The 24,595-nt window shown below is 41.7% G+C and overlaps 1 protein-coding gene across 2 annotated transcripts in view; it reads right to left on the minus strand.

The window, feature by feature from the left end:
- The window catches only part of ERGIC1 (endoplasmic reticulum-golgi intermediate compartment 1), a 113,001-nt gene that overhangs the window by 14,631 nt on the left and 73,775 nt on the right, over window positions 1-24,595 (minus strand). For both annotated transcript variants that reach the window (XM_030211167.1, XM_030211168.1), the window contains 3 exons: window positions 8,685-8,789; window positions 3,354-3,414; window positions 1,992-2,092 (listed from right to left, as the gene is read on the minus strand). In XM_030211167.1, coding sequence (XP_030067027.1) covers window positions 1,992-2,092; window positions 3,354-3,414; window positions 8,685-8,789 — 267 coding nt within the window. The remainder of the gene's footprint in view (window positions 1-1,991; window positions 2,093-3,353; window positions 3,415-8,684; window positions 8,790-24,595) is intronic.

Genomic DNA, 24,595 nt, shown 5'->3' on the forward strand with positions numbered 1-24,595 from the left:
TCGTGACACACCTCCCATCTCTTGAGGACACACTGGTTGAGAACCACTGATCTAGAACCAGCTTATTCATTTTGAACAACATTTTTCAGTTAATTTCGCTTGATTAACTATTAGCAGCAATTTTTAATGTGGACATTGTTAAAATGTAAGAAATTGCACTGTGAAGTACATTCTGTGGCAAATTTCAAAACCACAAAGCTACAGAAAACTAGTAGCTTCTGTTATAAATTAGATATATGTTTTATATCCTATTGACAGCTACAGTTATAGACTTCACTCTTCTCAAAGCTCATAAGTGTTGGACTTTGTTATGGATGGTTTCCCTGAGGCAGTTTTCTGAAACACAGTCCACATTAGGGACTTGACACTTCATTTTTGAATATTTAAGATTTTGCATTCAGACCACTGGTCCAGATAAATGTTGCTTTGTGAAACATCTTCTCGTGTTTTGCAATGTTTTATTACCGTATGTTTGGTTTCATTGAAAAATGTAGTGCACGTCAGATGTCTTCAATCTAACTTTTCTTTTTTGAAGTTTTGCAATTTAAAAATCATTTTGATCGATCTGTAATGGTTCAGAGCAATGACTAAAATCTATGAGAGGTGGAGAGTGGAGGAGTGGCCTAGTGTTTAGGGTGGTGGACTTTGGTCCTGGGAAGCTGAGGAACTGAGTTCGATTCCCACTTCAGACACAGGCAGCTGCCGGTGGTGGGAGGAGGGGCTGGTGGTTGGGAGGCGGGGATAGTGCTGGGCAGACTTACACGGTCTGTGCCCTGAAAAGGACAGGTACAAATCAAGGTAAGGTATACACAAAAAGTAGCACATATGAGTTTTATCTTGTTGGGCAGACTGGATGGACCATGCAGGTCTTTTTCTGCCGTCATCTACTATGTTACCTTGAGGCTCATTTTCAAAGCACTTAGCCTCCCAAAGTTCCATAGAAACCTATGGAACTTAGCCTCCCAAACTGCTTTGAAAATATGCCTCTATGTTTCTTCTGATACCTTTGGTGCTGTTTTTCCTCTCATTAATGTTAAGCACTTAAAAACCTTTTTTCATATTATATTTACTTTAATATCTGTGTGTGGGATTTTCTTTGATAACAGTTTTGCGATTTTTCCCTTTAATTATAATTTCTTATCCACAATTTTTTTTGTGGTTTCACATAAATCAGTTAACAGCAACTCAGCTGGTGAACAAAATGCATGAAATCTGCGGATACTGGGCCTCTAAAATTTATTAGACAGTCCACTGCTCCTAACCAAAAAAAGCCACCTAGTTGAGTGTCTCTCTTCTGTCTGCTGTGCTCCTGAAGCCCTACAGCCTTCTGTATGTCCTTTCCATAGGGGCAGGGGAATATAATTGTGGCTTAGAAGTAAAGATAATATTAGGAAACATATTGCATATCTCGCAGTTTGTTTGGGTTGAAATGCTGCTCCAAACAGATTTTTGTCCTCTGTATTTTTTTTTTATAATTATATATATTATAATTAATTGTCACTGAACAGTTTTAGCAGGCACTGTAACTTGAAAGAGAATACCTTCACTCATTCCTTTCCTCTCCCACAGGATCTGGACAGAATGGTGGAGTGCTGAGTGGCTTCATCGAGCTCCCGGTGCAACCCAGAGATTTAACTTGGCAAAATGCCCCCCACCCTATCCCCAACTGCTGATGTCTGACCCACAGCAGCCCAGAGGTTTTAGAAGACAAAAATGAAGGAATGAAAATACATGTAAAAAAAATGTTACTTTTGGTGATGAAAGATGGTAAGGCAAATAGTCACAGCTTTCGGGAAAAGACCAAGCACTAAAAAAATGTTTCACCAAGATACAAAGTACCTATACTGTCTTGGGCCTCATAAGGGTAAAATGACTGCGTGCATACCCAATGTGAGTCTGGATTGGAAGGACTTTCAAAATTGTATCTTTATTACATTCTTTTTCTGTCTCCCACATTGAGGTCTGTTTTGGTCCCTTCCCACCTCACTCACCTTATTAGCTACTGTGTACTGGTATGAATACTGGTGCTTTCCCTTCATGTTTTCAAATACTGTTGGTACAATCTTTAATATATAGTCATGGGAAGCCAAGGCTGTGGAAACAGAAAGAACATAAAGGGTTTTACTAGTGATGCTAACTAGCTTCCTCTGTCTCCCCTACCACAAAATCCACACAGATAATCCAGTGTTTAGTTTAAACCAGTGGTTCCCAAACCAATCCTACACGATCCATAGCCAGTCCAGTTTTCTGGATATCCACAATGAATATGTATGATAGAGATTGGCCTCCACTGCCTCCACTGCATGCAAATTTCTCTCATGAGCTTTTCAGGGGCTTCAACGTTAACTTAAGAAATTTTTGTGTTTTTTTTTTAAATTACAGTGCTGGCCGGACTTCTACTGTCTATGCCCTGAAAATGGCAAGGATAAATCAGGAGCAGATATACATACGAAGTATCACATACCATATGCAATGAGTCTATCTTGTTGGGCAGACTGGATGGACCGTGCAGGTCTTTATCTGCCGTCATCTACTACGTTACTATGCATATTCAGTGTGGATATCCTGAAAAACTGACTGCCTGGAAGCCCTCCAGGATGAGGTTGGAAGCCACTGCTTTAAACTAAGTGCCACCCACTTGATCACAGGTACTCTAGAATATGGGTTTTAAACTGGTCCATGCTATTTGTTTAAAAAGAGTATTCTGTACCTACAGAGATAGAGAAACTATGGGTCTCATTCACCAAGGCTATTCTCCCATTCTGTCTATACTGGAGGCTAATACACCCCATAATGAACAAGATCCTAATTCCCAGAATGCCTTGGGGTTAGGCATGAAACAGACAGGCTTAGGCAGCTACCTCAGACTGCAAACCATCACTTCTCTCATTCTGGTCTGCATTTTACAAGTGGCATGTATACTTTGAATGCAGCTGATGCAATAACCAATTCCAATATTCCTGGAAACTTATATCATCTTATCTTGCCTGTAAAGTTTGTGAACACTTATTCTCATTAATTCACTATAAATTCTGCAACAGGCTTATAGCGTGACAGAAAACCATTATATTCTTCCCTGCAGATAACCTAGTTTTGCTCTCGACTCATTTGAACATGGTAATAGACACGGTATGCTTAGTCCAAAGGAAAAACAGCATGCCAGATACAACTCACTGCACCACCACCTGGAACTGGTCAAGCTCCAGCAAAGGTCATTCAACAGTCAATCCACTTGAGTTACTGAGGAACACGGAGATCTTACATACCATGCTCTGTGCTCCTACATTCTCTCTTGACTAGTTAGGTCACCCTCTGCAGGGCTACCTAAAGGACAGTTAAGAAAAGATGCATACGGTTTGACGCTAGTCGCTCTGCTCCTCCCAAGGCGTTGAATGCTCCATGAACGTTGTGTGCCTAGAACCAAAAGAGAGGTCAGGAAGAAGACATGGAACTTGCAGGATATTTTTTTTGTCTGCCAGAGCAATTAAGAATGTGCAATCAGCAGGGAATGCTCTATTTACTTTAATTTGTGTCCTACACATGAGGGGAAAGAGTCCACACATATTACAGGAGGCCCATGCCTTTTTTCAGTTTACATGAATTATGACTCCTCTGTCTGCATTTATAATTTACACCTGAAGGCTCCCTCAGCAACATGTACAGAAGCAGCTTAATGGTTACAGCAGCCGGCCGAGAATCAGGAAAACCCAGGGCTCAAGAATCAGGAAAGACCAGAAAGACACTGCTTGTGACCTTGGGGAAATCACATAACCCTCCACTACCTCAAGTATGAACTTAGTTTGTGAGCCCTCCAGGAACAGGGAATATATGTCTGCATAACTTGTGTTGAGCGTCTACTGAAATAGTGTAACCTAAATCAAAAATCTCTTCTTAGCTCCACTATTCATCAATACAACCAATCCCTCTACTGTGCCCAGAACTCTGCTCAACTGAAACACACTGGAAAGAAATCAGACTTAGCAACTTGCATCAGGAATTTCACAGTAATAGTTTACTAGATGGAGGCTCCTACAGCATTAAATATCTCTCTGGTGGTTAGAGGCTACATTCTGATGGGTTATATGGGAACTATAACTGGTTCTATAGTTGAAAACCCAGCTTACAGACAAGCCATAGTTTTAGATGGGAGGATAGATATTACCTGGGCCCTGAATTCAGCTAACCTGTGCCTTCTTCATTGCAAGTAAATGCTGCTTGCAGTTCTGAAGCCTAACACCAATGACTCACAAGACTCACTAGCCGCACCTCAGACATTACTCAGTGTATAATTAAGCTCTGGAATTCATCGCCAAAGGATGTGGTAAATGCATTAGCACAGATGGGTTTAAAATGAAGGGTTGGACAAGATCCTGGAGGAAAAGTCCATAAGCTTAAGGTAGTAGTTTATGGAATCTTAATACTTTTGGCGATCCTCTCAGGAACTTGTGACCTGGATTGGCCACTACTGGAAAACAGGAAACTGAGCCAGATGGACCTCTGGTCTCACCCAGCATGGCAAGTCTTATCTTCACAAGGGGAACTAAAAAATAATAGCTGAGAGGACCTCAATGACTCCATCTCTACTACAATAATTCAGGTTCTACAAATCCAAATGAGAACATGCAACAGAAATCAGTTTGCCGCTTGCTCTGTGAACATAAGGATACTGGGCAGATCAATGGTCCATCTAGTCCAGTACCCTGCTTCCAACAGTGACCCAATCCAGGTCACACATACCTGGCAGAAACCCAGATTAGTAGCAACACTCCATGCTACCAATCTTGGGGCAAGCAGTGACTTCCACCATGTCCATCTCAATAACAGACTATGGACTTTTCCTCCAGGAACCTGTCCAAACCTTTCTTAAACTCTTCACACATGGAATTTCTATCTACATCCACGCTGCTATTTCATATAGAATATTTGTTTTGTTTGACTCAATTCCCTCTTTAACATATAGTGTAACCACCCTCCAATTTGATCTATCATTGCAATATAATTTGTACCCTGATAACACAGAGGCATATTTTCAAAGCACTTAGCCTTCCAAAGTTCCATAGGTTTCTATGGAACTTTGGAAGGCTAAGTGCTTTGAAAATATGCCAAACAGTGTCCCATTGACCGTCTTCCTTCCACCAGGTCTCGGAGATGCCTATTATATCTACCTCTGTTTAGTGCTATAAACTCCAATTCTCCCATCTTATTTTTCAGGCTTCTAGCATTTATATATAGACACTTCAAAGCAGCTTGTAGATGCAAGGAAAAAAAAACACAATCCTTTACTCTGTTGTCCCTTTAAAAACACCTGGCTTTCTTTCATTGTTATTGAAATGTCTCTACTGGGATTCCCTAAAGATCCTGTTTCAATACTATCCTTCAAGGATACTCCATGGTGAACTATGTGCTCCTGGGCGACTGCTTGCTCCCCCCTCCCCCCATTTTAGTTTAAAAGCTGCTCTTTCTTCTTTTTAAATGTTAGCGCCAGCAACCTGGTTCCAATCCCAGTTAAGGCAGAGCCCATCCTTTCGGAACAAGCTCCCCCTTTCCTAGTCACAGGTTCAAAGAACTCCTGGCAGGATTGATTTAATCCTGAAATTCCAATAAAGAGCCCCTCTAAAGACAAAAAAAACATCTAGCAAACTGTTACACATCTGCATCTGCTCTCTCACAGCTACAGTCTATGTTTACTCATCCTGGTATATAAAAATCACATCCTAAGAACGTAAGAAAAGCAATGGTGAATCAGACCAAGGGCCATCGAGTCCAGCATCCTGTCTCTGACAGCGGTCAGTTTGGGTCACAAATACCCAGCAGATCCCAAAAAGTTAATCTATGTCTCATGGCTTATTTACAGGGATGAACAATGGCTCTTCCAAGAGTACCTGGCTTATAAAACTTTTTAAGGACTTTTCTTCCAGGAACTTGCCAAGCCTGTTTAAAAAGGTATTGCCTTCGAAAGCTAATCAAAAATGTATTAAGTTAGTCCAATATATCATTTTATTTTCTTGGTTTTATTTCTATTTATTAGCTTTAACAGTTGGCTAACACGGCCACCACACCACTGGATCCCACTATGAAGCTTCAGTGTATTTATATTTGATGTACTGCCAATGGTTGTGCTTTCATGGCGGTTTACAATGACATTACAAATCAGGAAACAAAAAGAAAGAGTGTTTTCTTACTCCAGACTGAAACTGTCACACTGGTCCCCCTGTTTCTGTAGTTAATTAATTTTCAAATGTATTCTTGCATAAAAATGTTTTGAGGCCTTTCTAAAATGCTTAAAAAAAAAGAAAAAAAAAAGAGGTCTTTAATTGCAGATGAGGTGGTAGTGAATTCCAAGGCACAAGTCCAGTTATGCCGAAACCTGAATTGTGAATGGTGTCTAAGCAAATATGACAGAATGAGGGTGTAATCGGTGGATTTTACTAGAAGGAACTCACTTCAGGGGCGGAGTGAGGTATGAGAAAATCTGATAAGAATGCTGGCAGACCTGAACAATTAGTCATATGGACCAGCGTCAGGATCTTGAAAGTGATTCTGTGGGTAACGGGGAGCCAATTCTGTTTTAATCCCATTTTCCCCCCAAACAGTAGCATTTTGAATGAGTTGTATTCTCCATCAATGGTTTACTATTTAGTTCTTATTTGTGCTGCTCTACTCTTATTTGCCATGTTTAACTAAGCTGCACTAGCAGCTACCATGCGCTAATGCAGACACAGCCTATTCACTCTGGCTTAGTAAACAGGGAGGTTGATATTTTGTTTATGGTACTGTAAACCTTGCCTATGATTTTTATTTATTGTAAGCCACATTGAACGCAAGTATATTTGGGATAATGTGGGGTATAAATAAATGTCAAAATAACTAAAATAAAAATCCTTCTTGTGCTGTATAGGAGAAAGATACTTAACTTTCTAAATTACCCTGGTCCCATCATTAACCGTGGGACAACAGACCAGTGATGATGGTCTGTGTGAGAATCTGACTGGTGGGTAAACTGGTTCCCATATTATTCTGTGGGACAGTCACTGTTTTGCCCTCATGGTCAGGGAAAGGTCACAGCAATACAACCTGATCGGAGGTTTAAATAAATAAATAAGTGGAGTACCTATAAGGAGAGCTAGATGACAAGACAAAGGGGGGGGGGGGGGGGTGGAGAAACTCATTCACTACTTTTTCTTCCCAGCATTTCCAGAGATCAGTAAAAGTTGGGGTTAGACTTTATACTTCATCAAAGTCCTAATTTCACATCCCATGCATTACTCACAATGAGAAAGATACTGGCATTATTCCCAAATGTGGGTCATTTCTATATCTGTGTCTAACTTCCCTGGGAACATCCCACACTCATTCCAACAACCCCGGAAATGGCTTATTCCACTGATTTACAGCTCTTGTTTTTCTAGATGTGAATATTTCCGCTACCCCCAGAAAAAAAAACACAGTACCAGCTACCTTGCCAAGCAGAGGTCTCAGCTAATGCCACCTCTGGATTACAGACTCTTGGTTTTGTCTTCCCAATCAACAGTCCATCCAGCCCAGTATCCTACTTCCAATGATGGCCAATCCAGGTCATAAGTACCTGGCAGAATCCCAAACAGTAGCAACATTCCATGCTACAAATCTCAGAGCAAGTAGTGGATTCCCCCATGTCCATCTCAAAAACAGACTATGGACTTTTCCTCCAGGAACTTGTCCAAGCCTTTTTTAAACCCAGATAAGCTAACTGCTGTTACCACATCCTCCGGCAGCAAGTTTCAGAGCTTAACTATTCTTTTAGTGAAAAAATATGTCCCCCCCCTATTTGTTTTAAAAGTATTTCCATGTAAATTCGAGTGTCCCCTAGTCTTTGTACTTAACCAGTTAGAACAGAATATCGACTTAACCGGTTAAGCTCCGGCGGCCAAAAACAAAACTGGATATTCAATGTTGGTCACTGGATACAGCCCGGCACTGAATACCAGGGTCAGCGTTAACCGCGACACTTATGCGGGCTGCCTCCCACTGGCTGAATATCGGTCCCAATATGTTTATGTTTATTCTCAAATTTGATTTATCGCACAATTTGGAAATACCAAGTCTAGGCAACTTACAATAAAACAGAAGAAAAGAATAACACAAATGCAATCAGAAAAAAATGACCTGCATAATCGAACAGGATAAAGGGACTCGCACAAAATTTAAAATAAATAAATAACAAATAATTAATAAAGGTATTCTCTTGTCTCCAGAAGTCTTACAATCTCTAGAGCTACAAAAGAGCTTTCTAAAAATCTTTTCTTATCTTGAAGAACCTCTTAATGTGCACAGCAGACCTGCAGAGTAAAAGCTTAAATCCAGATCCTGCAGCCCCTCTAGCTGCCAGCAGCCTGTCATTAATGCTAAGGTGCTGCAGCCCTTCTAGTCATCGGCAGCCTGTCATTAAGTCCACCGAATGGTGTAGAACAGGTAAATGGAAACTGATATTTTACTCTTTCTAAAGGAGTACAAAGACTAAGGGACACTCAAGGAAGTTACAAGGAAACATTTCAAAACAAATAGGAGGAAACATTTTTTCACTCAATGATGTTTATTTTTAGAAGTTCCCATTACTGCATTCCTCTTCCATCTCTGGCCCCACAAAGCAAACCTGTGCCATGTGTTTACGGAGGCAAGTAATGGTTTCCGATCCAGGAACCCACCTGTAGTGTATCACCGAATGTCAATTTGTGGATTACGTGCGTCATATCGGGGTTCTCAGGCTGCGCAGTCGCACTGTGTGTAGACACGTGGAAGTTACCAGGCACCTAATGAGCAACAAAGTAATAAACAAAAACAGCAAAAGATGAGATGAGCGGAAAATACTGTTCACGAATGTTGAAAGCCTACAGCAAATGACTAAAAGAAATTCACCACCCTGGCCTCAGACGTCCATCAACTTAAAACAGTGAGTCAGACTTCCTTGTGAGGGCCTGCACAGAATTTTTGTTCCTTGTGCCACCTTCATTGTGGATTTTGCCTGGTTCTACCTTCTCAGCTGCTTTCAGACCTTTTTCGACTTGGGGTTTCTCAATAGAACAGAACAGCCGACTAGTGCACATCCTCAAGGAGAACGGCCTTGCTCTGTGCCACCCTGAAAATTAGGCCGCAATTGGTCGGCTTTTAAAATTGGTGCTCACCAATCTTTCTGTGGCTACAACCCAAAATTGCATAACTAAGGAAAACACATGATCCTTGGATGGTGCAGGGCAATTGTGTCCTATGAGGCGTCTGTTCAGGTTGTGACCCTATATGCATTTGGGGTCCTGACTCATAGTTTAGACATTCTTTTTTGTTTGGAGACACATATGGCCCAATTCTATAAACTCGAGGGGGAAGGATTTCCACAGAGTTGCTTTTGGGTGCTTTAAAGCAGCCCCTAATGATACAGATCTATATATTTTTTTTCTAAATTAAGAACACAAAAAAAAGTTAAAGGATAAGCAATAAAGAAATTTAAAAAGTATGGATTCACATTTCTGAGGCTCCTGTCATTTCTCTAGAAATTCAGATTGGATTCTTCTCTCCTGTATGCAGCTACTAGGTCAGGGTTTCATAGTTGTTTGGGGGGGGGGGGGGGGGTTGTTGTTTGTTTGTTGTTGTTTTTTTAAAGGAAGTCCCAACTATTATTTTTTTTTACACACAAACTGGGTAAGAAAGCTTGGAAGGTGACATCACCAACTAATAAAAGAGACCTTGTGAAATGAGAGCCATCACTGCAGGAAACCACCTCGGCTTCACATTCTTCTGCTGTTACGACATATCACTTTGAGACTATGGAAAGCAGCTCTACCTCCCACTCGTGAGAAAACAAGTCCATGGTACCAGAAGGACAAGGCAGCAGAACTATTAAAAGCCATCTTTGAAAAACCTAAGAATGAAATAACTTGGAGCTCAGAAAAATGCTCAAGCCACCTGTCCCTCCTCCTCCCATGCCCCTGATGAATAGAAGCATCTGAAGAGTGGCCCAGCTGGAGAAAATGAGACGAAAAAAGTGGGTTGTACAGCAGATGAGTAGCACTGTGGTTCTGTTCTTAGGTTAGTCTTTTTGAAAGCAGCTTCCTTCCCCCCATAACTCGTAAAGCTGAGCATGTAATTAAACTCTGGAATTCGTTGCCAGAGAATGTAGTAAAAGCAGTTAGCTTAGTGGGGTTTAAAAAAGGTTTGGCTTACTTCCTAAGAAAAAGTTCATAGACCATTATTAAAATGGACTTGGGGAAAATCCACTGCTTATTTCTAGAATAAGCAGCATAAAATGTATTGTACTTTTTTAGGATCTTGCCAGGTACTTGTGACCTGGATTGGCCACTGTTGGAAACAGGATTCTGGGCTTGACGGACCTTCAGTCTGTCCCAGTATGGCAATACTTATGTACTCATGTACTTATGACTTGCCCAGTTTCAATCTCACAGGGTTCTACTGCATCTAAAGGAAGGAAAAATTTAATATGGTCAGGTGCAAAGTGATTGACATGAGACAAAAGCATCTCAATTCTAGCTGCTCAATACTGTGTTGCACATTGAAAGTCACAAAAAAAAAAAAAAAAAGCAGCAGGAGAAGAACCCCTACGGGAAATCCAATAAGCAAAAGGGAAAGTAGGGGCTGAAAAGTAGGCAGATAGATGAAGATGAAAATGCAAACTTTACTGGACAAAAACCGTAAGAGGACCTGACACAGATGGGGCCTCCTGCTTCACTGAAAGTCACCACTCAAAAGGAACTTGGAGGTTTTTTTTGCACACTTAGGGGCATTTTCGAAAAAAACGTCTATGTTTGGATTTGGACGTCTTTGTAAAACGTCCAAATCCGGGGGCGGGGAAAACAGTATTTTTGAAAAAAAGATGGTCGTCCATCTTTCGTTTCGAAAATACCAAGGACATCCTTGAATTTGGACGTCTGACTTTCGGCGATTTTCTAAACCAAAGATGTCCAAGTCAAAAATGTCCAAATGCAAGTCATTTGGACTTGGGAGGAGCCAGCATTTCTAGTGCACTGGTCCTCTTGAAATGCCAGGACACCAACTGGGCACCCTAGGAGGCACTGCAGTGGACTTCATAAAATGCTCCCAGGTACATAGCTCCCTTACCTTCTGTGCTGAGCCCCCCCAAAACCCACTACCCACAACTGTACACCACTACTATAGCCCTTATGGGTGAAGTGGGGCACCTAGATGTCGGTACAGTGGGTTTGTGGTGGGTTTTGGAGGGCTCGCTGTTTCCTCCACAAATTAACAGGTAGGGGGGGTATGGGCCTGGGTCCGCCTGTCTGAAGTGCACTGCAGTACCCACTAAAACTGCTCCAGGGACCTGCATACTGCTGTCATGGACCTGAGTATGACATCTGAGGCTGGCACAAAATATTTTTAAAGATGTTTTTTGAGGGTAGGAGGGGGTTAGTGACCACTGGGGGAGTAAGGGGAGGTCGTCCCCGATTCCCTCTGGTGGTCATCTGGTCATTTTGGGCACCTTTTTGTGCCTTACTCGTAAATAAAATCAGGTCCGGGCGAAAACGTCCAAGTTTTACTTTAGGACGGCCTTGCTTTTTTCGATTATGGCTCAAAGACATCCAAGTCTTAGGCACACCCAAGTCCCACCTTCACCATGCCGCCTTGAAATTTGGACGTCCTTACGACAGACTGCAGTTGGAGACGCCCAAAATCGAGTTTCCCTGGGAGATGGACGTCCATGTTCCGATTTATGTCGAAAGATGGACGTCCATCTCTTTCGAAAATGAGCCTGTTAGTCAAACAAAAGCAAAAGAATGCTAGGAATTATCCAAAAAGGAAGAAAATAAACCGAGATCATTATAATGCCTCTGTACAAACATAGGATGCCCTCACATCTCAAAAACTATGCACAGTTCTGGTCACCCCATCTCAAAAAGGATATAGAACCAGAAAAGGTTCAAAGACTGGCCAACAAAATAATACAGGGGTGGAACAGGTTTTACTATGAAGAAAAGGCTGAACAGATTAGGGCTCTTCAGCTTGGAGAAGAAACATTGGTGAAATAACCAGAAGTTTATAAAACCACAAGTTAGAGCAGAGGTTCTCTACCCAATCCTCAGGACACATACGATAGTGTGGTTTATGGTCTTAATGAGGTCACTGAGAAAAAAACAACAGACTTTACTCTATATCCTTCATCAAAATACCATAAAGGGTTTTTAGAGGTGCTCTACTGCCTGGGTGTATGGTATTAAGATCCACACAATAATAGGTTTTCAGGATACCCACTATGAATATGCACGAGATAAATCTGCATGTACTACTCTATTGTAGCAAATCTCATATACATTCACTGTGGGTATCCTGAACCAGAGTTAGATAATAATTTGTCTCTGAAAGACACACCCCTGAAACTAAGCGGTAGCAGATTTAAACCAAAAGTTTAAGGATGTATTCTTTCAGTCAATGTACAAGTGAGTTCCTGATTTTGTTGTCGGATAAGTAGCTTTTTTTTTTCCTTTGAATGATGATTGTCTATCCTATGGAATACTGTAATTCTTTTTCTTCTTTTAAACTTGTTATTGTAAGCTGCTTTGGTCTGCGAGTCAGTGAAGGGTGGTATATTAAATCAAGATAACCTGACCTAAAGGTATAGCAGCATTTATAAAAAGGAGGAGATTTGAACAGACCCATTACCTATTATTGAAGATCAGATCCAATACCAATTAACATTACCCAGGCAGACGTGCAGACCGCCATTTTTACTTCTAGGACTAAATGGGAAATGGACAGTAACATAGTAGGTGACAGCACATAAAGACATGAACAGTCCACTCACTCTACCCAATAGTCAAGCTCATTATCAATTCATAATTAAACCAACAATGAATGTGGTAGAAAAATACTTGATCCTGATCTTTCTGTGCCATTTCGGTACACATTTTGGGATGTGACCCATTAGGACCTCCTTGGTTCTTCCAAGTGACCTGGACTAGCCACTGGACTAAATGGACCAAGACTATAGTTCCGCTCTCTCTCTCTCTGAGCGGAGGTTTTACTGTTGCCGATTAAGTGAAGCAAACCTCGTTTGTTTAATATTTAACTGAAGCATGGATTACTATTAGAAGTCATACACTGGTTGTAAAATGACAATCAAAGAGCCGTGGACTTTGCTTTGACAATGTTCCTCTGAATGGGCACGTTTTTCCAAAGTCCATGGGTAAGAGGATGTGCTTCACAGGAAGGACAGTTGTCACCATTTGGAGGGGGAGGAGGGGGCAGGTTTTCAGTAGGGGAGAAAAAAAACAAACAGATTGCATTTTCAAGTCTATGCACATTTTCCATTAACATCTACCTGCAAAATAGACAGGTATACATTTTCTGGATACCAAAGTCTGCACCTAAGCAGGATGTTAGAAAAGTTGAACCCTACCTCCTATTAATGCCAACCCTCAGGAGGTACTGTGTGAATAAATTGGGGGTATAAAAGTATGTAAAATGTCCTTCACTGACAAGCTTTGGTATAAAAATCAGAAAACCCTACATTAATCAAAATAATATGTCAATCTGCTGAAATGTATGGGCAAAGTAACACTGGCCTAGTGAAAGCCTGTGCCAGCCCTAAGAAAGCTGCAGTGTGTATACATGCAGAGCAGCACATTGAGGTAGCACTCCAATGCCCGATTTACTGCAAGAATAAACATAATGGGGCCGATATTCAGACCACGGCAGACAGCACGGCTAACTCCCACGGTCGTCGTGAGCCAGGATGTTCAATGCCGGGCCATTCCCAGTAACTGGCATTGATATTCCGGTTTATTTTTGGCTGGTTTAAACTTAACCGGCCAAACCAACGTTCAGTTTATAGTGGCAAAAGATAATCCTGCAATTTGGCCGCCAAACGTAGCCTGCAATATACTGAACATTCATGGATAGCCAGTTACATTGTGCGATACAACCAGGTAGCTGATGACCGAGAATACTGAGCAGGAGATACTTCTAGGATAAGCAGCATAAAATGTATTCTACTGTTTTGGGATCTTGCCAGGTACTTGTGACCTGGGTTGGCCACTGTTGGAAACAGGATACTGGATTTGATGGACCTTCGGTCTGTTCCAGTATGGCAAACGCTTATGTTCTTACATTGTCAATGAGGAAAGGGATAGTGATAATGCATGAGTAGTCTTCTTTCCTTTCTGATAATTTGTCAACTGATTTCAGTACCGGCTTTGTTTTATTTGTACGGGGTTTCTGCCCATTTTGTGTGTACCGTCACTTTGTGCATGGGATTGACCTAGGCATTATTCCTACCTGTATTAGTAGAGACAGATACTGTTCATATTGCTTATATCCCTTTAATCCATTAAACCCAGACAAAGGCTTCTATTATGGGAATAATGGCTCCTATCAGGTCATGTGACCCTAACCTTCTGTCTCACCGTGACCTTTCACCTCATGCATCAGATTTCATTTTATGTTATGGAATCTGCACTCTGTATTTCCTACATGATCTCTTACTAGACCCAAAAGCAGACACTTCATGGCAAACTTGGCTCTGAAAAAAACAGACTTACTTGTTTCAGCTTACGTGGCACTACTCCACCAACCCCCAGCTGGTCAGCAAAGTGATGGGAGATGAGTCGCTGCTTTAAGGATATCTTAATTGCTTCTCAAATCCCCTTACACAGACTGTGGACCAACTGCTTTTTGCTTAAAATTGATAGCTATGAGACCTCCAGGTATCCTACTAGCTACAGGTGCAACCCTAATCTTTTTTTCCATGCCGGATATCCAACATGTCTTAAACGTTTAGGAAATTATTGATTATGGGTGATTTTAGCATCTGTTTACTCTTCATTATTCAAATTAGCCTTCAGTTTCCTTGAATCTATGTGGCATCTGGGGATTGCTCAGCTAATTAACGTCCCTACACATTCTGGAGGTCATACTCTCAATGTTTTCTGTTCCGAAGCTGCAGTGAAAGTTGGATTTGCTTTTAATTGATGCCCTGCAAGAACCATTACATCATCATATCTGGACAGAACATCTTACTTCTACCGAGGCTACCATGATTAAACCATGTACTTCTGTCTCTTTAATCAAGACCTTCTTCAGGCTACAGAAAATTTAGATGATAGCAAATAGAAGTGTAGATATGAAAGGGAAAGGGTATGGGATTTGATATACCGCCTTTCTATGGTAAGAGGGGAAGGGAGAGAAGAAATGGAAGACATGATGGTGCAGAAAAGATCTAATAGGAACTGCAAAAACAAAATGCTCAACTCAATAACATGGTGCCACTTCATACGATTCTTTTTGCAATAAAAATATTTTGCTGGCACAGGAAGCCAGTGAGTTTTAATGTAAAACAACTTTTTCAATGAATAAATCCAAACATAAAGCTGTATTCTGAATTGTTTGAAGTTGTTTTCATCAAATGAAGTGGGCAACTCAAATATTTAATATTACAATAGTCCAAGAGACATAGCAGCCAAGTAGTCTGCACATTTCCTCAAAATATTTAGGTTACACAAATGCTGTTCGAAGTACCATAGTGACTTGTGGTTATAATGAAAGAATAAAGTTATAAAGTAGAAGAAAACTAGTACTCTTTTTGATTTATTATAATACTAGACTCATTGATAGCAGGGGAGTTGTTAAATAAAAATTTTGTCTTTTCCATGTTTAATTTGAATTTATGCATTCTGTAGTACTAATAACTTTATGAATTGTACCACTTTCTAAAAAGACAAGAGGATGGAACAAGGATAAAGACTATTATATCATCAGAATAGCTATAAAGCAAACCCCTTGCTTCTTCAGTTCACAGCCTAAGGAGTACATTTATACATTAAATAAGAGCAGGGATAAGGGGAACCCTGTAGAACCCCACAGGGATTGCTCCATCTGTCCAACAGACAGGTTTTCTTTTTAAACCTGTATGAACGCAGTTTCGAAAAAAAAAAAAAAAACCACAAACCAATTGTATAAATGACCTGATAGCCCAATATTGTCCAAAATTTGCAAAAGAATGTTATGGTCCACTAAGTGAAAGGCACAAGATAGATCAAATTGTAAAATCAGCGCTTTTTTTACTCTCACTAAGCAATAAGTGAATATTATCCATCTAAGAGCCCACTTCAGTTTCTATGCTGAAATATGATTTAAAACCTGACTGAGAAATGCACAACACATTATGAACACACTATGACAATCCAGGTATTCTCATAATTGATGAGCCACTATACCCTCCATTAGCTTAGCAAAAAGGGGGATAGACACAACAGGTCTATAATTTGACAGAAGGTCACTCAGTTCTTTTTATTGTTCTTCACAATGGAAATGATAATTCTCTCTCCTAGATCTGGTGGAAATATACCCAAGGACAGCATTGCTCCTCCTAGCCAACCATAAAGTTGGCATCTGAAATCCACAGAAGCAGCCTTCAGAGTAGTGAGGGGGAGTTGACCAGTAAACAATAAGATTTAACATATTTTCTATAAAGCACATTTACTTGAGCCATTCAGGAGAACTGAAAGTGGACCAAGTTTTCTAACTGCTGGAACTGACAGCAGAGAACATAGTAAACATAGTAAATGACGGTAGATAAAGACTTGTATGGTCCATTCAGTCTGCTCAACAAGACAGACTCATTTTACGTGGTATGCAATACTTTGTATGTATACCCGAGTTTAATTTGTCCTTGCCATTCTCAGGGCACAGACGACAGAAGTCTGCCCAGCACTGTTCCTGTACTAAAAGTTCTGAAGCTAACGTCGAAGCCCCTTAAAATTTACACTTTGTATCTATTCAGTCACGATCAGGGCTTAGACCGTAGAAGTCTGGCCAGCACTGGTTTTGCTTCCCAATTACCAGCATCGCCACCCAATTTCCGCTAAGATTCCATGGATCCATTCCTTCTAAATAGGATTCCTTTGTGTTTATCCCACGCATGTTTGAATTCCATTGCCGTTTTCATCTCCACCACCTCCCGTGGGAGGGAAATTCCAAGTATCCACCACCCTCTCCACAAAAAAAAATACTTCCTGACATTACTCCTGAGTCTGCTCCCTTTCAATCTCAATTCATGCCCTCTAGTTCTACCACCTTGCCGTCTCCGGAAAAGGTTTGTTTGCAGATTAATACCTGCAAACAAACCTTTTCCGGAGACGGGAAGGCGGTAGAACTACAGGACATGAGTTGAGTTTGAAGAGGGGGCAGATTCAGGAGTAATGTCAGGAAGAGACACCATCCACCTGCTGAAAACAGCTGGCACTATTGCCAAACTGTATTCCGATGGAAAGTACTTTGGAGCGAAAATAATCAGCTGACTGCATAGCGGAAAGTACTTTTTTCTTGAGAAGAGAAGAAGTTACGCAAGTCCTGGTAACAGTGAGGTTGAAAACAATTTTAAACAAGAGTTTGGCATCGGAGACCTCTTCACTTATTAATTTAGGATAATAAATCTTCCTGGCAGTCCTTAGGGCTATTATGTTTCCTTAATTGCACATCTAGATTTATTTTTAATAGCTTCAGATGCAAAAGTTCTCCATCAAACCATTTATCAGACTTCTGCATCTGTTTGGATCCGAGGCGATAAGGGGCTACATCATCCAAGATCTCCATTTACAAAATCCAGGGGAACTGCACATATGCGAGAAGAATCAAATTTTGACCAAAAAGTCACTGGATCTATTGGCCCTATAGAGAAATAAGAGTGCATAACGCATTTGTTTTGTTTTTTCCTGTAACTTGAAACTTGTTGCACTGCATGCAAAGTGAAACCTGTTGTTTCTTTATCTACAACATTAGCAAAATCCGCCCCTTCCTTTCTGAATAAGCTACCAGAATCCTTATCCAAACCCTTGTCACCTCTTGCTTGGATTATTGCAATTTGCTTCTCACTGGTCTTCCACTCAGCCACCTCTCTCCTCTCGAGTCTGTCCAAACTTCTGTAGCATGACTTATTTTCTACCAAAATCATTATACCCACACTAGCCCACTCCTCAAGTCACTTCATTGGCTCCCTGTCCGCTTCCGCATATAGTTCAAACTTCTCTTACTGACCTTTAAATGCATCCATTCTGCAGCCCCCCATTACCTCTCCACTCTCATCTCTCTCTACATTCCTCCCCGTGAACTCCGCTCACCGGACAAATCTCTCTTGTTGTCCCCCTTCTCCTCCACTGCTAACTCCAGACTTCGTTCCTTTTCCCTCGCGGCACCTTATGCCTGGAATAAGTACATAAGTAGTGCCATACTGGGACAGACCAAAGGTCCATCAAGCCCAGCATCCTGTTTCCAACAATGGTCAATCCAGGTCACAAATACCTGGCAAGATCCCAAAAAAGTACAAAACATGTTATGCTGCTTATTCCAGAAATAAGCAGTGGATTTTCCCCAAGTCCATTTTAATAATAGTCTATGGACTTTTCCTTTAGGAAGCCGGGCAAACTTTTTTTAAACCCCGCTAAGCTAACCGCCTTTACCACATTCTCTGGCAACAAATTCCAGAGTTTAATTACACGTAGAGTGAAGAAACATTTTCTCAGATTAATTTTAAATTTACTACTTTACTTGAACACTGCTTTGTAAGGTTATACTTCTAGAAAAAAAAAAAAAAGTGTTCTACAAAATTTTGAAATTCAATTTAAATATTACCAAAACAATTAGCATCATTGTCCTCCTCCCTGCGGTGGGTGCTGTCTCCAACGTGAGGCTCTTCCCATGCATAGTTTTTATGAAACAAGGTTAGACATCACAACTCATGTTATTGAGGTATCATTAAATTAATAAAACATCTCAGAATGCAGAAGTTAATTTTATTTTAAGGGTTTCTGGTTGACAGTAGTTCTTTACAGCTTTCATGTAGGTTGTAGGTTATTTATTTATTTTTTTACACGTCTTCAATTGTAATGACTCAGAAAATGAAAAATTTAGACTTCCTGAGCCTGTACATCTAGCTCCATCTCTACCTGTTTTCAAATCTATGCTGAAAACCCACCTTTTCACCACTGCTTTTGGCTCCTAGCCACTACTCAATTGCCCTCCCCTTGTTCCTTCTCACCCAGTATTTCCCTCGCCCTTAATTGTCTTGTCTGACTGTATTTTTAGATTGTGAGCTCTATTGAGCAGGGACTGTCTCTCTGTGTCAGGTGTTCGTATAGCGTCTGGTAGCGCTATACAAATGCTAATAATAATAATAATATTGAGGGTTTTCAATGACATTATCTGCATATATTTCTATTTCTAAATTGTTGTCCCTTGCCCTGTGTTCGGTGGGGGTCTGTTTTGCATGTGTGATCAAGGTGAAGGATTCTGCTACTAATGTGTTGTTTCTTAGCAGAGATCTGTAGCAGATCTTGTTCTATTTTTTTTTTTCAGAAGGTGGTTTGGTGTTCTAGGGTCTGGTATAATATTTGTAGTGTTGCCCTTTAATAGGTAGGGTTGGTGCTGTTTTAAGTCCTGACAGTGCTGTTATGCTATTGCCTAATCTAATGGGAAGCCAGGTTTCAATTACCATTTCTGCCTCTGGTGGCAGGAAGAGCACACGCTTATTAAAAAAAGTGATCACTATTCAATTGCTTGAAATTTTGGAAGATTTAGTGGATCCTTTCCAATCTTCTTATGCTGTTGGATAACTTCCTTTATAAGCTGGATCATGGCAAAGATGTGCCCTTGGTCTTATCAGACCCCACTTTGGCTTTTAACACTCTTCAATTTATAATCCTTAAATATTATCTTTTGAGTATAGAATCCGAGGGGCAGCTCTGGACTGCTTTACCCCCTTTCTGGCAGAGAGATCACTCTGCGCTTCATCTGTACATGTCTGAGCAGCAAGGTTCCTCCGGAGTCCATTATCTCAGCCAGGGCTCGGCTCATCTGCCTGGTTTTCAAACCTATCCATAGCTGGACACTGGAAGGGTGCTTTGACCCCATAACTTTTCATAGTCAACCCCTTCATTTAGACTAGTATATATTACAACTCTTCCTTCCATTGTATAGCTCCATTTGTGGCACTCGCTTCCTATTTTGGAAACAGGTTCTTTGATTTTCACAATGTTTTCTGTTCCTTCATTTGTTTTATTTATAGTGATTTACAACGTTCTAGGTCATTTATCATATTTACAGAAGCTGTACCTCGCCTAGTGGACCCCGTTTCATCTGGTGAGCAACTAAGCATTAAGTAAATAACAAGCGGATAGGAGGTCGAAGGAATACATAGCCTGTGGTCTACTTTTAGAAGGCGAATGCCGATTCCACCCTTATTATACCATTAACCAAGCACATTTCACACCCTCACCAGGGCCATTGCACAGCACATTGTCATACACCTGACAGATAATATGCACCCCACAAAACAAACACCCCACCTCTAACCTACTTCTAACCTTAAGACGGGTAGGGTTGGAATTCTAGTTATGCTAAATATTTACAGAACCTTCCTGCTCACCAATGAGATCTCTACGAATTAGGAAACCAGAAAGAGAGACCAATTAAAAGAGAACAGAAAAAAAATTCCAACTCGTAGAGCAGCATTTCAACACAGCAGTCTTAAAAAGGTGGTTATGTTGAAGTTTCTCAATCACAGTATAATTATATAATCTCTACAAATACATGATTATGATATGGGACTCCACATAACTTGCTGCATTTTATTGCTGGTATGCATCAGTTCTTAATTCTTTTCCCAGCTGTTCTCTTTCTATATACAGGCAAAAGGGATACATGCTACGTGGAGGGGCATAATCGAACGTCGCCAGCCAAATAGATCGCCGGCGATCTATGTTGGAGGTGGCGGCGCTACAGCTGGCCGGAACCGTATTATCGAAAAAGATGGCCAGCCATCTTTTTTTTTCGATAATACGGTTTAGCCCGGCCAAATGCCTTGGAGTTTGCTGGGTTTGAGATGGCCGGGTTTGTTTTTCAGCGATAATGGAAAAAAATGCCGGCCATTTCCAACCCGGCGAAATCCAAGGCATTTGGTCGTGGGAGGAGCCAGCATTTGTAGCGCACTGGTCCCCCTGACATGCCAGGACACCAGCTGGGCACCCTAGGGGTCAGTGCGGTGGACTTCAGAAAAACCTCCCACATGTATAGCTCCCTTACTTTGGGTGCTGAGCCCCCCAACCCCCCCCCCAACCCACTACCCACAAATGTACACTACCAAAGCTCTTAGGGGTGAAGGGGGAAACTACATGTGGGTACAGTGGGTTTTGGAGGGCTCCCATTTACCAGCACAAGTGTTACAGGTGGGGGAGGGATGGGCCTGGGTCCGCCTGCCTTAAGTGCACTGCGGTACCCACTAAAAGTGCTCCAGGGACCTGCATACACGCAGGCCTCTAGGACTTGTTGCTGCTGTATAACCTTGGCACACCAGTTGACACCTGAAGACTAATCTCTTTGAAAAAGTCCTTTATTTGAATAAGCACGTTTACTCACATTTAACTGCAGATCAGAGGTTGTGCCTCACTGGCAAACAGTCTCCCTGGTACTGAGATTAGCAGTAAATCAGAGCTGGAAGAATGGTGTACAATGCCCTCTTTCAGCCACATTCAAGGTAATAACGTTCTCTAACGTGGGTGACACATGAAAGGGATCTAAAACCGGCTTACAAAAATGGCCACTACCTCATGGACTACCGGAAACAAAACAGGGCACACTCTGAACCCAGTTAGCAGGAGGGAAAAGCACCATGGGAGTAGAGCCCAGTACCCTACACCCACCACAATGCATTACTGATGTGACTCTGCAGGGCACCTAATAGAAAAGGTGTCACACTCACGCGAGAGCCACATCGCAACCAGGGAAGGGCTGTCGGAGGATACAACACATTCTGCTGTCATGGAGGTGGGTACGGCATTTGAGGCTGGCATACAGGCTGGCAAAAAAGGTTTTTAGTTTTATTTGTTTAGTATGGGAGGGGGTTGGTGCCCACTGGGGTAGTATGGGGAGGTCATCCCCCATTCCCTCCAGTGGTCATCTGGTCATTTGGGGCACCTTCTTGAGGCTTGGTCATGAACATAAAAGGACCAAGTAAACCCGGCGATATACTGCTTATCGCCGGGGTTTTTTTTCCATTATTGCCGAAAGCCGGCCATCTGGTAGCCACGCCCATGCCCGCCCATGTCCCACCTTCACACCCCTTTGAACTTTGGCCGGTGACACGACGGCGATGTTGCCAAAAAAGTGGCTTTCGATTATATCGATTTGGCCGCTTTTCCAAGATCTCCGGCCATCTCCCGATTTATGTCGGAAAATGGCCGGCGATCACTTTCGAAAATGAGATGGATAGTAGCATAGTGGGTGACGGCAGAAAAAGACCTGTATGGTCCATCCAGTCTGCCTAACAAGATAAACTCATATGCGCTACTTTATATGTATACCTGACCTTGATTTGTATCTACCATTTTCAGGGGACAGACCGTAGAAGTCTGCCCAGTACTAGCCCCGCCTCCCAACCACCGGTGCTGCCACCCAATTTCCGCTAAGCTTCCGAGGATCCATTCCTTCTGAACAGGATTCCTTTATGTTTATCCCACCCATTTTTGAATTCCGTTACCGTTTTCATCTCCACCACCTCCCTCGGGAGGGCATTCCAAGCATCCACCACTCTCTCCGTGAAAAAATACTTCCTGACATTTTTCTTGAGTCTGGTCCCCTTCAACCTCATTTCATGTCCTCTAGTTCTACCACCTTCCCATCTCTAGAAAAGGTTCATTTGCGGATTAATACCTTTCAAATATTTGAACGTCTGTATCATATCACCCCTGTTTCTCCTTTCCTCCAGGGTATATATGTTCAGGTCAGCAAGTCTCTCCTCATACGTCTTGTAATGCAAATCCCATACCATTTTTGTAGCTTTTCTTTGCATCGCTTCAATTCTTTTTACATCCTTAGCAAGATACGGCCTCCAAAACTGAACACAATATTCCAGGTGGGGCCTCACCAACGACTTGTACAGGGGCATCAACACCTCCTTTCTTCTGCTAATGAAAAGGCAGCACAGACATGTGAGGCCTGGTGATCCAAGTTCCAGATGCAGGCACAGCAAACAGGTAGAACCACTACGAAAAGCAGCACAGGCAGGAGACTTTAAAAAACAAGTTTGAAGCTTTCCTGTGTTTCACAAACGTTTGTTGTACCACAGTTTCATAGACAATTCAACTGTGACCCCTGAGGCAGATGGGTTATGCCACTGAAACACGGAGCGTGTCTGGTCCCTCTACTGATGCTGCAAATAAAGTGTATTTAAGCAACATTTTCAGCGTTGATCGTCCTTTGGCCCAGCCTCTATTTTCTCCTGCCTGTGAACCCAGGTCATATGTCCACAAAAACACAATACAACCTTGGGCAAGTCACTTAATCTCACTGTATGCTTTGGGATAAGATGCAATAATTATGCACACTGTACCACCAGGTAAAGAACCATTCAAGGATTCTATCACTAGAGTAGAGGAATAGCCTAATGGTTTGAGCAGCAGGCTGAGACCCAGGGAAGCCCAGTTCAAATCCCACTGTGGCTCCTTGTTACCTTGGTCAAGTCGCAACCCTCCACTGCCTCAGGTACAACATTTAGGATTCTAATCCCTCTGGGAATAGGGAAATAATCCATTGTATCTGAATGTAAATTCACCTTGAGCTACCATTGAGCTAAATAGTTTCCCTGCACAGAGATAAAGAACCTCCTCGATAGTCCCAAGCCTTCTTGAATTCCGATCCATCCACCACCACTGGGAGGCTGTTCCACACCTCCTCCACCCTTTCTGTAAAGAAGTTTCCTTAGATTATTCCTGAGAGTTTATTCCCCCTTGTTCTAGAGCTCCCATTCAATTCAAACAGACTTGCTTCCTGTGCATTTATGCCATGGAGGTATTTAAACGTCTCTGTATCTCCTCTCTCCGCCTTTCTTCCAAAGTATACATATTGAGATCTTTAATTCTGTAATCTACTAGTGGTTAGAAGAGATAGCAGGGGCGCTGAGAACCAGAGAAGCCAAGGTTCAAATCTTGTTTTGGATTTTAAATTCATTACTTGCCTTTTGAAAATTAGAGCTCAGATTTACATATAAAAATTGTGGTATTTCCCTGCTTCACATGGCAAACAATGGAGGATGAAGTGACTTGCCCAAAGTCACAGGCTGAATCAGTGGGAGAAGCGGATTTTGAACCCTGTATTCTCTGGTTTGAAACCAGCTTCTCTCACCTCTAAGCTACTCTTCCCATTATTGCTGTAGGAACAAATTAAACTAGAAGGGCCTCTGGGGAGGGAAAAAACTACAGTGCCTAACTACTGTACCTGAATTATAACTGACCTTGAGCTCTGACTGGAAAAGTGAGTGATTAAGCGTCGGAGCAGCCTAGTGGTTAGTGCAGTGGACTTTGATCCCGGGGAACTGGGTTCAATTCCCCCTGCATCACCTTGTGACTCTGGGCAAGTCATTTAACCCTCCATTGCCCCAGGTACAAATAAGTACCTGTATATAATATGTAAATTTGCTTTGAATGTAGTTGCAAAAACCACAGAAAGGCCCATTCCCTTTCCCTTACATCTAAATCTAATTACAAGGCTCCTCCCCCCTTATTAAATCATTGCAAGATCATTTTTAAGCATCAGTAAGTTTACAGGA

The sequence above is a fragment of the Microcaecilia unicolor genome, chromosome 8, assembly GCF_901765095.1.
Source record: "Microcaecilia unicolor chromosome 8, aMicUni1.1, whole genome shotgun sequence".
Lineage (NCBI taxonomy): Eukaryota > Metazoa > Chordata > Amphibia > Gymnophiona > Siphonopidae > Microcaecilia > Microcaecilia unicolor.